General features: G+C 37.9%; 2 protein-coding genes across 2 annotated transcripts in view; one reads left to right on the top strand and one right to left on the bottom strand.

The window, feature by feature from the left end:
- LOC133524719 (cytokine-like nuclear factor N-PAC) overlaps nt 1-14883 on the top strand; it is a 122551-nt gene that overhangs the window by 30332 nt on the left and 77336 nt on the right. The gene's annotated exons all lie outside the window — the stretch shown is intronic.
- Nucleotides 5718-11911, bottom strand: LOC133524700 (leucine-rich repeat and immunoglobulin-like domain-containing nogo receptor-interacting protein 2). Its single transcript, XM_061860827.1, has 5 exons — nt 11630-11911; nt 9170-10858; nt 7810-7957; nt 6988-7128; nt 5718-6883 (listed from the first exon to the last, which is right to left on the bottom strand). The coding sequence occupies exons 2-5, from the start codon at nt 10825-10827 to the stop codon at nt 6221-6223; spliced, it is 2610 nt and encodes an 869-aa protein (XP_061716811.1). The 5' UTR covers nt 10828-10858; nt 11630-11911; the 3' UTR covers nt 5718-6220.

The following is a 14883-nucleotide window of genomic DNA, read 5'->3' on the forward strand; positions in this document are numbered from 1 at the left end:
GAAACCATTAGCCAACCAATTAGCTTATGGCGGGCATTGAAGGGTCGTTCTTTGAAATCAGATTATTAAATATAATTTCAATATAAGCCCATCAATCGAATAGGCATACATTTTGGTCAATTTATTACCTATCAGGGGAATAATAAAATCGATAAAAAGAATGTAAAAGCGACGAGGGAATGAAAAAAACCGATAAGGGAATGACAAGGAATGACATAATGACAATGAATTTCGGAACAATTCGTTCCAAAATAATACACTGAATCATAGAACACCCTTAGCAACTTAATGTTATTTTTAAGATCTATAGAACGAAGTACCACACGTTGATTTTAGTTGAAACCCCAGTCCAAAGGCATGGAATGAGAACCAGGGGAAAAGAAATAAGTATGTCTTTGATCAACTGTTATGATTACGATAATTTTTACTTAATCCATGAAAGTAAATAATCATTTACTTGACATATGATTTAACATTGTACATGCCCATGAAGAATACATTTTATATCAAAACACACGGGAATGAAAATCACAGTGAACCAAAGCCAGGGGAACGATATTATGAAATCGTTTATTTCAGGTGAAAGACCCATAATTACATCACAAACAATCGAAAATACAATACAAATTAACTTAAATTAAAAACAGTCAAAATAACAATTGTGTTACCTGTAAGAATAGCATATATTTTTAAGAAAATAAGTAAACTAAATATCAATATACTTAGTAATTTACCTCTAGTTTTATGTCAACCTAATATCCTAAGAGCATTTATTAGAAACATATTAAGAAGTTCTAAATGTCACGGAACGTGTAGTGTGACTTCCTCGGATTTTATGATATTTTATTTTTCTTTGAAAGTGTTTTTGGGAGAATTTTATATCAAATGTTAACATTTACACCTATTCCACAATACGGTTTAAAAATTGTATGGATATATAACGACTTTATAACAATTTTAATAACATACATCTTGTGATCAGTTTTCGTGTCACCGGCGCGCGTGGTAATATAAACATGCAGTACTCGGTAGAAAGTTACCTTTACGTCTGGCAGCCGTTTTAACGCTTTTTTTTAGAACAGCAATACTGTGTTGTTGTCAGATTTGCAAATGGCTGAAGGGAGAAGTGTTACCGAATTTTTTTTATTTGTGTTAATTAAAAAAAAGGTCAACCTTAACGCGTCACCGCCGTGTTTGAGTTTTAAAAGTCAGTACTCATTTCACGTTATTGTTTGTAACATAAGATATACCTAATACATTCGAGATTGAGCTAATTATTTAATATTTGCAAAGTCAAAGGTAATTTTTAGGTAATACCGAACATGTTTCAAATTGTCACGACAGTGGCCTCAAAATTCTGTCCCCGCCACGGACTATTGAATCCACGTTCGTGTCATATAGACACGTGGTCGTGACATTCTCAATTCGTTTGATTAATTTAGAGGCATATTCACTCTTTAGAAATGGATTTTATTAGCTACGTTCATTTGTTATTATTGCCCAACTGCTCAAAGCAGAAAATTGGTTTCCGCGTGTATGTGGATGTATGATGTGTATCCGATTCTTTGTCACGCTCTACAGCGCTAGTATGACGAATTTCAACGTATGAGCTGTCATTCGATGTGTCGTAGTCATGGGAGTAACTTAGGCTATATTAAAAATATTGTATAATTCAAAATAGTGGAGTTGGCCGCCAAAATGCCGAAACGTCACGACTGAGGGACACTTTGTGACAACCGTGATTATGTACTCATTTTATTTACCTTTCCTGAGGGTATTAAGCTTGACCATATGCATCAAAAAATGCTTTTTATACGTAACAATATGTGAAAAATAAAAATCTTTTATGAAAAAATATTTTTCTGGACACAATTTAAGAATCACCCTGATTGTTTGAGTAATTGTTTAAAAGTTATTAGTTGAATATTATTTATTTATTTATTTATTTAAACTTTATTGCACACATAAAGAAAAATGTACAAATGGCGAACTTAATGCCAAAAGGCATTCTCTACCAGTCAACCATTGGGTCAAACAGAGACATTTGTGTATGTTGGTGCAGGAAAAAATAATAACAAATAATAAGGAAAAAATTAAACGTGAAGTCAAATAATATTAAAAATATATAAATAGTTAAATACTACTACTTATATAACGTATAAAAGATAGACTATTACATATTTCAGCGTAATAAAAATACTTACTTCACTTTTTTTGGTAGTTTTCGTTGTTACCATATTACTTACTTTTTTCTTTTTTATATGTAGGTAGTTACCACTGACAACTGTGATTCACTATCATCCGTAAAATTGGTCGTCGGAAAACGGCACCCTGTATTTCCTGCCTCAACAATATATTACTAAATAAAATATGATAACTAACAATGTAAGATTACATTGTAAGTTATCACATCGAATTTAAAAAGATAGGTAGTGTTATACTTACAATTAACTGTACTATTAACATCTTCCAAAAATCAACAATAAAAATTGGCTATATTGTAGTCTCAGATTTATTACAATTTACAACAATATATTTTTTTATTTTCTAGTAGGAAGTAATAACGCCATCTTTTTTATTTTCTAAGAATTAAGTTTCTGACCGACCGCGTATAATCGTAGTTAACTTTTTTAACGCTAGATGGAGCTTTCACCTTCACGTGCGCCGCGGACTCCGCGGAGCGCTTCCATGTGTGCGTGCTAGCGGGGAGTGAGGAAGCTAGCGGGCGTGGCTTACGAACCGGTATTCACGGCTTTAGTAGGCCCTTAATATACATCAAATTATGCAAAAAAAAACATAATGTCAATATATAAATAAATAAAAATTATAGGGACAACACTCTTATACACAAATTAACTAAGTCCCACGGTAAGCTCAAGAAGGCTTGTGTTGTGGGTACTCAGACAACGATATATATAATATACAAATACTTAAATACATAGAAAACATCCATGACTCGGGAACAAATATCTGTGCTCATCACACAAATAAATGCCCTTACCGGGATTCGAACCCAGGACCATCGGCTTCATAGGCAGGGTCACTACCCGCTAGGCCAGACCGGTCGTCATTATATATTCATACCTAAAAGACGAATTCGAATAAGCCTGAATATGGGTTCATTTTCTAAGTTTTTTGAGGCTATTTAATGACTCTTGGCTAGGCAAAATTTGATCCCCTATGTAAAAAAAAAATGTATATATATACATATGTATTTATGAATACAAGGCCTGAAAACATTAATCGAAAAACATTAGCCATTTTAAATTCGAAATTACTTTAGTTTATCAATTTAATACGTAAAATTTGTAATAGTGCTTACGCCAATTCTCGGGATTAGTTGCCAAGCAGACCCCAGGCTCCCACGAGTCATGGCAATAAGTCGGGACAAACGCTACGAAGAATAAGAAGATTTATGTAATAATAAATTCAATAAGTTTTTTTTTTTTTTTTAAAGTATTGTTTCATTTATATTATTTAGTTTTTAGTATATTTACCAAATAAATTTTAGCCGAATTAGCCTTAAATATAATATATGTATAAGTTTTAATTGATGGTTGTTATATAAAATTAACGTAGTCACATAACTTATGGCTAGACTAGACAAAGAATGTAATAACTCAACAAGGGAAGGAATATCTCGTATTCTGCAGATGAAATTACAAAAAACCGGTAAGTGCGAGTCGGACTCGCCCATAAAGGGTTCCGTGCTTTTTAGTATTTGTTATAGTGTTTACAGAGATACATCATCTGTGAGAATTACAACTGTCTAGCTATCACGGTTCATGCGATACAGCCTGGTGACAGACGGCCAGACCCTGTGGGTACGGAACCCAAAAAACTGATATTTGTTTAGATTTTGCATGTATTAATACTTATTTGAAAAATGAAATATAATCTGATGTAGTAGTAGACGAGTAAATTCTGGAAGAATATGGCTTCATATTGCGACCCTCCCTACATTCGCGGCGGCTGTCGTTGGCCTCTCGACTTAATCCACTTACGGTCTCTTCACACTTATAGTGCTAGTTTGAACAATTCATTATGGAAAAATGCAAGGTAAAAGTATGGTTAAGGTGCAGTAAGTTCAGAAAACGGAGTTTTTAAAGTCTTAGCGCTTTTTTGGATCACAATATGGCTGCCATAAATTTAATTTTAAGGCCTTTCTCCAGGGACTGTATCGATTCGAACCCTGATTTTTTTTGACTTTTACTCAAAAGAAAAAAAAAATCACGAACGACCAATGTTCGCAAAACATGCACTCTAAAAATTTGTAATTTGTAACCAATTATGCACACAAGCTAACAATACACTTTTTTGGGCAGGCGTGTAAAAAGATGAAAATTGCCTCTAAAAATCGGAAATATCAATATCATGTTTGAGGGAACGTATCGATTACTATTTCTTACGATACGATTACTTATTACTTGTTATTTTATGCAAACGTACAAAAAATTAAAAAAATAACTGTTATCCGCGCTTCCGGGCACACACTGCCATCTCGCTCACACTTTCGTTCAATGAGAGTGAGAGAAGAACACGCACTTACTGGGCCTTATTAATATCGTCTACTAACCATATTTTTCCTTGCATTTTTTCGTATTTTTGTACACGTTTTTTCTTTGGCAATATTTTACGATAAGGGTTTTTGACGAAATAATAAATAAATAAAAAGCATAGTATATAATTGAGCAAACGATAGGTATTTGTTAAGCTAGAAAAAATAACTTTATAAAACAAGTTTTCAGCCCTCATACATTTTACTGCGCGACTTGCTTAAAATAATATGATTTGTTTTCTTTTCTGAAAATATTTGTTTTCGAAATGTCGATACAATCTACTCCTTTATTTCGACTGTTATTTACTAACTATTCATTGAGACGTTTGTAACAAGCCCAACTCATTAAAGTTGCTTTTTTTATCACATAGTTCTATGTTGTATGTATGTTGGAAGTGAGGTATCACATTGCAATGTCACAGCTCTTTCATAAGTATGTACAAATTGGAGCCCATTTTTTAGTACAGTCAGCGAAACTATTCGCTTAGCAGGAGTAGTAATATTTTGCCGACTGTATTTATCAGTCTATTTTTTTAAATCAGAACTATAATGTTTATAGAAAACGTCTAACATCTACTTTACGGATTGTTATCAATAATAAAAATAGGTCTTTCAAAGTTATAATTATAATAAACACCTACATTTTCACTACTAGTCGTCGCGACATACGACTTGTCATGAGCGGGTGCTGCTAAAATAGTTAAGTGACTAATATCGATCAACATATCTTCTCTTATCTATATGACTATCAACTTTTTAAGTTAGGTTTTACCAAATTGCAGCTACGGAGGATTAACATTACAAATATATTATGTTAATATGTGCATGGCTCGAATTATTTATGTTACTAATCGTGCCAATAAATTATTATTACTAACTTAGCGTTTTATTCACGCTGACATAGCATGACCCAGTGGAACGCCTTATAAGTACTATTACTAATAATCTAAGCCAAATATAGGAAGAAGTCGAATTACTAATAAAAGCTACGCATTTAATTATATCATTGCGAAGCTGTCTTAAATTGAGAGCTAAATTTAGGTATTATTCGTATTGCTTTATTTAATTGCAGAAAATTTACTTTAAATATATAATGAAGATTTAGTTTTCGAAAATCATCGTATCTTGGTAGGTTTATCGTAGAATAAAACCACAAAAATACATTGAAAAATATTTTTTATTCTTCACGATTAGCTGTTTACTCTTGTTTATATATTTAGAAAATGTTCAACAATATTTTGTATATTTTCTATTAAGAAACGTTATATAATATGAATCATCGCTGGATCGTAGTATTTGGCATATCACTGTAAGACTCACTGTATACTCTGTACGAAATGTCACAAAATATAACCATTATTACTTTAACTTTATCACTTACGAGAGATTTACTAGAGTCGATATGAACGTAACCCGGAGCCCGGCGCGACATAACACGCCGCGCAAAAAATTCACTAACTTCCCTAAAATACATCAAAACGGAAACAATAGAAACGGAGACTTATTTACACTAGAAACCTGAAGGCTAATTTCAAATCTAAGTCTATCACAGCTCACTTAGAAGTACTCGACACGGTTGTACGGACACGTCTAGCGCCGCGGCCGCAGCTCTAGGTCCCGGGGGCGCGGCGGCGGCGGCAGCAGGCGCGCCAGCAGCCTGTACTACAAGCGGCCCTCGCGCCCCGCCTCCACCGCCAGCAGCACCCGCGCGTGCACGTGCGCCTCCGCCGACAGCTCCGGCGAGCTCGCGCTCGTCGCCAGCCGCGCCGCCGCGCCGCCCCGCTGCCGGCCCAGCAGCGGCTCGCTCGCCGGCTTCGCGTCCCCGTCCCCGTCCCCTCTGCGCGCCGCGGTCCGCACCGGCAGCCCGCAGCGGGAGGTCGTCGCCTCCAAGCTCGCCAGGAAACTCGGCGGCGGCATCTCGATCATGTTGATGTGCACGTCGGGCACGGGCGAGCCCCGCCTCGACGTCACCGACCGCTCCGTCGGCGTGTAGTACACGGACATCTTGCTCTCCGAATCCGGCGCGAGCGGCGGCAGCCTCGCGAGCGCCTCTATCTTCGTCTTCAAATACATGTCCAGGTGTTCCACGTCGGGATCGAGCGCCGTCGAGTCGCTTCGCCCGCAGGACCCTGATCGGCAATTATCAAAGTACAGCGACGGAAGATTCTCGAGCACTTTGTTGAGCGTCTGCTGCTGGTACTTGTAGCTCTGCCGCAGCCGGAGGACTTGGTGCGCGCTGAACTTGCGGATCTTGTTGCGTTGAAACACGTAGTTCTCTCGCACCCAGTTGAGCTGCCCGGTCGAGTATTCGCGCACCCGTTTCACCTGCACACAAACGCGAACTAAACTTCCATCCGATTGCCTTTAGACAAGTACATGAGAGAAGTTATCTACTCCCGATAGATTTAAGTTACTGATAGATTCCTTACCTGATCATAGTACTGATCCCTCATAGATGACAGATGATTACTGCCAATGTCTCTGATATTGCGAAGATGTGTGGCTTGTGAAGAATAACTATTCTGTATCCAATCCATCTGCTGAGTGCAATTTTCTTTGATTCGATGCACCTGTCGACAAAATGGTCACTTTTAATAACTACTCGAAATTGAGGCAAATCATAATTTAATGATTGATTTATTTACCAAATTTACTAAGTGAACTCTTGACCTGATTATAAAGACAATATTAAGAGGGTGCAATGTACTTATAAGGCCACACGAAGTATATTTATTTATAGCCTGTTACAAGGACAGGATAGATAAGCGCGCTCCGTAAGACCGATAATAGTGTTCTCTAGGGACTGTGGACGTTAATAAGACTACAAACGTGAATGACTTGACCCGTGCTTCCATGGAATAGAAAACATCCAATGACCCAATAGGCTTTACTTGATATATTTTAGTACATTTCGATGATTTTAAGCTAACATAGTAATTTACATTAAATCTATTACTCTGGGAAGATGGCATGTACAACTGTTAAATATTGGTAACAAACAAATACATGGTAAATACCAAATTTTAATAATATCTATAATTACAAAGTATGTAGACTGCATTTCCATCCCAAAATCACTTCATTTACCCATCCTCGCTCAGTGTGAAGTGATTCTATTGGTTCTTAACAAACACATTCCTCGCTAAGCATTTCCCGCTGGTGAATCTTTACTCTGAAACCGACCCCTCAAACCAAAGTGGTAGGTTCCCTCCTCCATCACAAGGGAATATTATTTGTAATGAGGTATTTACCTGCACCGCATAATTCTCCCGTAATTTTTCGAGCTGCTGCCGCTTGTATTGCTCGATGTTGTCGAGCATGCTGTAGATCTGCCGCGAGCGCGGCGCGTCGGCGCGCACGCAGGTGCAGCAGCTGCAGCATGTCTCCATCAGCCGGAACCTGCAATCGAGAGGATCACTTGTTAACACCAAGGACGTGTGTAGGGACTGAGACGATATTGGGATAAATATGCCTAATGTCAAATACAAAATCAATGCAAACATTTTGCAGTACTGTAACATCCGCCTACTTTGCTCTAGAATTCGAAATTTAAAATTAGAAAGGGGTCTTATGCTTCATGTGCATATATTGTGTGTTTAAAGTAGACTATCACTACTATCATGTAAATACGTAATGTATTAATTAAATGGGGTTTTGATAAAGTTTTAATGTATAAAAACTGTTGGAGCATAATAATTGCAGTGGGGAGCAAAGTAGGCACATTTTATAGTACATATTAATGGGTTTTCAAATTGAAATAATGCTTCAACTGACAATATCATTATCCGTGCCGTGGGTGTAACTTTCATTTATCATATGGAGTGTATAACAACGTTTTGAGCAATAACTGTCGTAAGCCTTACAGCCTTAAAGGATATAGGTATATGTATTTACTATTTGTGTTATAAAGTTAGTAATCTCTTTCTACAAACAATTGATATGTAGGCGGATATCACACTGGATGCGATTCGCACGTCGCTCCGATGTTTGACACCGCTATGCGCATATTATAGCGACATCCCGCTCGCACATCGGAGCGACGTGCGAATCGCATCCAGTGTGATAACCGCCTTATATTTGCCATGTCGTTAAAAAACGAAAAGTAAAAAAAAAATGGCCAAACGCAACTTTGCGTTTGGCCATTTTTTTATTTTTACTGTCAGGCCAAATAAGTAAATATTTCATTCTAATTTTAAAGCGTGTAAAATAATTATGATGCTTAAGATTTTGTAGAAAATGGATATTGTATTCTCACCATGTTAACATTGATGTGGCGAGCTATGAGTAATACATTATGCATTAATATTTTAGTTTGTGTGTAATGTAAGTTCAAGTTTTCCCAATGGACAACAAAAACAGTCAAGAAAACTTAAAAACAAATCAAATAAGTTTCTTAATAGAAAATGTATGAAGTCATTGGTTTCGCTTGTTTGTCGAGTGATTTAAAATGTAATGCCACCTAATTTGAATAAATACGAGGGCCGCCGTCCCAAGCAAATACTGCTCCGCGGTTGCCCGAGTAAATAAACAAAACACAAAGTAAACGTAAAAATTTACTAAATTAATAGTTTACAAGAGCGAGTAAATTTATCCAAATCATGTATTACTAACCTGCGGAATATGTAACGCAGCGCCTGCACCAGCAGAGTGATCGCCAAAAACGCCGCCGCGCTAAAGGCACCCCACATCAAACTATAGATTTTAATTTCATACATCGTCACTGGATCTATGTTTAAAACCACTTCCACAGACACGTTCGCAGACGGGTTCGAAGCGAAGCAGAGGTACGTCCCACTGTCTTCTCTGTGAATGTCCCCTATCACTAGGGAACCGTTTTCGAGGATTCTCACTCGAGATTTCGTGTTGTCTATAGTTTTGTAGTGCTGGTCGTGCGCTATTCCATGCTTGTGGAATATGTCGGGGATCTGCGGTTCCGGGTTCCAATGGAAGACTGCTCGTGTGGGAGTCACCCAGGTTATAGACGGTTGGGGGTTCCCATGAAACTTGCATTCCAGCATCGCATCTGTTTGCAGCCTGTACAGCATCAGCGGCGAAGCCGAGATTAGCTGCGGCGGCTTGCAGTTTGTATTGTTCAATATAATCAACATCTCATTCTTATACGTATTTCTACAGCTCATGTCCGACTTGACGATCCCTTTCCTCTTGTCCGCCCAGTTCGCGAACCACGCCATCCGACAATCGCATGCCCACAAATTACCCCCTATTCTAAAATCTTCTAATTTATCTAACATCTTCAATGATAACGGCAAATTAGTTAAACTGTTGAAACTTATATCCAGATGTGTCAAAGACGGGGTGTCTTGAAACACGAATGGTTCTATTTCTCGTAAATAATAGTTATTTCTAATGTAAAGTCGCTGTAGTCCGCTTAAGCCTTCGAAGTTTGTGTTCTCTATGACCGACATTTCTGTGTGGTCGAGGTAGAGGGTTCTCAGGTTTTCGTTATTACGGAAGAGCTTCGGCGGCAGCATTCTCATCCTGCTGCCGCCTATATTTAGCCACTTTAGATTCCACAAATTCTTAAAAGCATCATGTGATATGTTTTGGAAGTGGTTGTAACTCAGATTGAGCCCTCTCAAGCTTACAAATTTATCGAAAAAGAATTTTGGGAAGTAGTCTAATTTGTTGCTAGAGATATCGAGCGTCTCCAATTCCTTGAGGTCGACTAGAGCGTTAGACGTAATTTTGACTAGGCTATTATTGTTTAGGAACAGTGATTTCAGTTGAAGATTAGGTCTAAAGTAAAAATCTATGAAAGTGGCTATCTTATTGTAAGAGAGGTCGAGGTATTGCAGGCGATGGCATGGCCCGAACACTTGGTAGGGGATGACGTGGAGTTCATTCCTCGACACGTCGAGCACTTCCAAGCTTTCTAGATCCGCGAACGTGAAGCGCGGGATGTCTTCGAGGCGGTTCCTCGATATATTGAGGTACCGCAACCGCGTCAGACCGGTGAAGAGGCCATGCTCGGTCCTCCTGAGTTCGTTGCCGCTCAAGTCGATCTGTTCTAGCTGTTTGAGTTGATGGAAGATCTCGCTGTTGACGCTCGTGAGCTGCGAGTCGGTCCAGGAGAGGTTCTGGAGGGTGTCCGGGCGGGCGGGCAGCGCCGAGGGCTCGAGGCGGTGGTCGGGCAGCGGTGCGGCGCGGCAGGCCAGGCGCGCGGGCTCGCACGAGCACCCCGCGCGGCAGGCCGCGGCCCCCACGGCGCAACTTATTGCGAGCGCCAATATTTTAAGCAGGCGCTGCATTATTTTATTACAACCTGCATAGTCTTATTTACTGAAACAAGAAAAATGTTTTGCTCTATTACGTGGTCATTAGGCTTATTTACGCTGATTAGTGACACGTGCAAGTTTATGCATTCCAACTTGTCCATATTCATTACTAATTAGTGTTAGTTTTCTTGTTTGAACTAAACTGTTGACGCTCACATTAATTGCCTTAAGATAAAGTGGTTTAGATATTGAAAAACAATGTCAGACCCAATCTTATCATTTTCTTCATTTATTGGACAACTAGGTAGGTACCTAGTTGTCCAATAAACAAGAAATTGCTGTAAACGCAAAACGTTCTAACAAATAGGCTCTAAAGTTGAATTACTCCTTAATATGTTATGCAACATTTGACTTTATAATTATTTTCCCATTTAGTTAATAATCGACTAAGTTATTATAATTATTACTTGTCGTTATCCTCTTATTTTACTATTTTTCCTGCCAAATCATGAAATAGGTGCACCTACGCGCCGCTGCGGAGAACCAATACTTATAAAAATCGAATATACCTACATAAACGCACATTGTTAACTTCCCTTTGTGTAATTACTAATTAGACATAGCGCTTAACGCAGGCCGTGGCCAACGGCAAAGTATTTGTCATTCATTATTGTACTGCATGTTTCGGAACGACTAGACTGGCCCATAGGCGCAGGTATCTTAGCTTCGCTTACTTGATCACCTTTCTATCAGAACCTTACTACCCCTTAGCACGCAAATATCACTGAATATGTGTACTATAGTTATAGAAATGTGTATAAAACACGACATTTACCTAAAAAGCGTCCACATTTTACTCCAACTTGCATAATCCTCTTTATTTTGTGTTGACAACGAACACTGTTAAACCAGACATACTTCACTGCGAATGAATCGCATTTACGCATTCAACACTCGCGTAATCATTGTAAATTCACACTCCTTATTTGCTCACTACACTTTTTATAACCGTTGCATACTATTTAATATATAAATTTCACAAGTAAAACGAATTTTAGCTCGCGCGATATTGAAGTACGCTGTCACTAGGACGGCTGCGGGCACTAGAAAGAAATTAATGGCGGCGTCGGGAGTTGCGCGGCGCGCAGTCCTTGTCTCGCGCGCGCGGCGCCACTATCGCGCGCTCGCTCTGGCATTGGCCCAGTCAGCTGTGGGGAGCGAAGACGGCCGACGCGGCCCGAGTGTAGGCGAAAGTGCTTTCGGAAGCGCTCTGTAATGTCCACCGCCGTTCATTCTTGCACTTAGAATTTTCTTGGATCGGCGCGACGATGCTCCAAATGATGTGATGTTTATGTGCTACTTTTTTAATTGTGAAATGCAGCATACGAATTGAATCGTGAAGATTTGAATAGACATTTTAGTTAACATAGAGATTTAAAACTTTACTACGATGTGAAATAAAAATATGATATAAAACTTATCAAAACTTTCCTCAAATAGGTCTACTAAACCAACCAACTACATAAATGTGAAAATAGCTACGGTTTGAAAAATAGTCGTAGTTAGTGGTTTGCAAGTCATCGTTCTACTTAGTATTTTTTACTTAAAATCAAATACCTCTCGTCCTGTCACATTTTATCTCGACGAATCAGAAAGCGACAGCCAGTTTCTCAATAAAACATTAGCGGTACGGTAATTAATATTACGTTACTAGCCTTGAAATAATAACGTTAATTCCTAAAGCGATTGCATCCTACTAATGTAACTTTAGACTTGATCTAGAAGCAACAGATATGTGATATGAGCGAGCCGTATGTACAGTCGCCATCAGATATATCGGAGCGGCCGAGATGATCGAAAATATCTAAACACGCACTATTATACCGTCTTGACAATAGAGGCCTGTTCAGATATTTGTGAACACCTTGGCCGGCCCGATATATTTGATAGCGACTGTAATGTAATGCAACGCTCGTAACGTCCTATCGGTGTCGTATTAATTACATTATCGCGTTTTCTAAACACAAACAGGTTTTACTCTAATAATGAACGAGTAAAACGCTTTGAAAACTTGAAGCCGACAGTGTTTGTAATGTATTAAATATAGTATCTTGGAATTTTTGGAAATCTGTTTATAACGTGGCCTGTTTCCCGGGCTCCAATTCCTTACCGAATGGATTAACACTTCATTGTTAATAAATTATTAATCAGATCTCAGTAGATGATTCGGGGGCCTAGACAATATGACCTCGACGTACGCCGACGAAAAGTAAAAATATTTTCCTTTTTACAAGCTATTATTTAACTTGCCCGATTAGTAGGTACCTACGAGTATGTTACCTTTGTTAATGAGGGTCAAATCTTGGAAGCTAAATTTGACCCACTTCCCGATTTCTGATTTAGCTGCAATTTTGCATACATGTGTAAATCGGATGACAATGCAATTATTAGCTGATCTGATGATGGAGACAGGAGGCAGCCGTGGGAACTTTGTTATCACATGTTGTGTCGATGATGGTTAGTTGCCTGTGGAAAGAAAAGTACAGTCAGCTCTAAAAACTTGTACCAAAACTCAATCACAGCTGTCTTTAAATACATGCCAATTTGATATTATATTATTTCATTTCATTTCATTTATTATTTAGTTATTAGTTATTAATAACCCAAGCACAACAAATCGCACGTTCTGCTTTATCGCGCCGATAGCCGTTATCGCGCGACAAACCACGAGCAGTCGTAGTCATTCGTATAATAAAATTAGCTACTTTTATTGTATTCATTAATCTCGCGCGAAATCAATAATTCGATATTGAAATCTCTGATTTTTGTGCGATAAAGTGAACTCGCAGTTTTAGACATTTAATATTTTTGGGTTGTCCTCAGCAGGAAATATTGTTACAAGGCATACAAGAGGTTAGACGGTTATAGGGTTGCCGCCTATACTATAATATATATTTTAGTCAATTATACTATACAAAGTGCCCGTGAGCATTGCGAGAGATTTTAACGGTGCATTCTTGATGGCAACAGAAGCAAAAAATGTTATATCACTTTTTGTGATATTCTATAATAAAAAATAAAAAAAAAAATTTTTTTTTTCCCCTTTTTTTGAACAACGCCTGTACATAATTTTTTTTATTGATAAACAAATAACCTAAAATTAACTAAAAAGTTTTTTTTTTTATTTGGGGGTAGCCTCTCGAATACATTTTTTTAATTTTTCGATGTCAATCAATAGGTATGTCCAGACTAGACCTCAAAGTGGAAATACTGGAAATACCGCAGTCAAAAATGTGTTTTGTACCGACTTATGGCGAAAGAATGATTTCGAAAAAAGTTTAATTATCTCTGAAACTAGGCATAATCCAAAAAAATTTTATATGACATTTTAGTTTCTAAATATTACCAGGAATGCTTAGTTAAAATGTCTCGCAATGCTCACGGGCACCTTGTATATTAACCAAAAACAATATAGTACGAAAAATACTATATTCTCATCACTAAAGAAAGTGATATATAAATGTCACCGATATCGCATCATAGAGTCAGACCAAGATAAGTTGGCAGCGATTTTGATAGCTCAGACAGCGTAAGTGTTATTTTAAACGTCAAAACATCAATGAAATTATGATGTTTACTTAACACTTGCAGGCTGGGCCATCAAAATCGCTGCCAACTTAGCTTTGTCTGACTCTATGTGACGTGGATTTTTGAACCGCAATTCGCCTCAAATCGGTGTCCTATTATTGTTCAATTTTCCCAGTAAATACTAAATCTTTAACTCGCATAGGTAAACAATGTGATTAAACAGAGATGATTGTTACCATTTATATGCAGCGGTATTGATATACGGGACAAAAACGGGACGGGATACTTATATTTTTTTTTTAATTTATTTCTTTATTTCAGGCTAATTTGCCCATAGATTGTTAGTTATATACAGACTTACAATACTAGTGTTAGTACATCTTAACCTAGGTCTCACGGCTTCATTTGGGGTCTTGGTACACAGGACGATGAGCTGACGCCCAGTGACAAAAAAATGGACAGTCCCATCTCTCCGCTATATCTATCAGCAAGCTGTTGGTG

This window comes from Cydia pomonella, chromosome 14, assembly GCF_033807575.1.
Source record: "Cydia pomonella isolate Wapato2018A chromosome 14, ilCydPomo1, whole genome shotgun sequence".
In the NCBI taxonomy this organism is placed as follows: domain Eukaryota; kingdom Metazoa; phylum Arthropoda; class Insecta; order Lepidoptera; family Tortricidae; genus Cydia; species Cydia pomonella.

Excerpts from the sequence above, each read along its gene's own strand:
- LOC133524700 (XM_061860827.1), bottom strand. The coding sequence starts at position 10,827 with ATGCAGCGCCTGCTTAAAATATTGGCGCTCGCAATAAGTTGCGCCGTG. Across the intron at positions 7,958-9,169 it reads CTGCGTTACATATTCCGCAG|GTTCCGGCTGATGGAGACAT; the intron begins GTTAGTAATACA and ends TCTCGATTGCAG. Across the intron at positions 7,129-7,809 it reads GGGAGAATTATGCGGTGCAG|GTGCATCGAATCAAAGAAAA; the intron begins GTAAATACCTCA and ends TTTTGTCGACAG.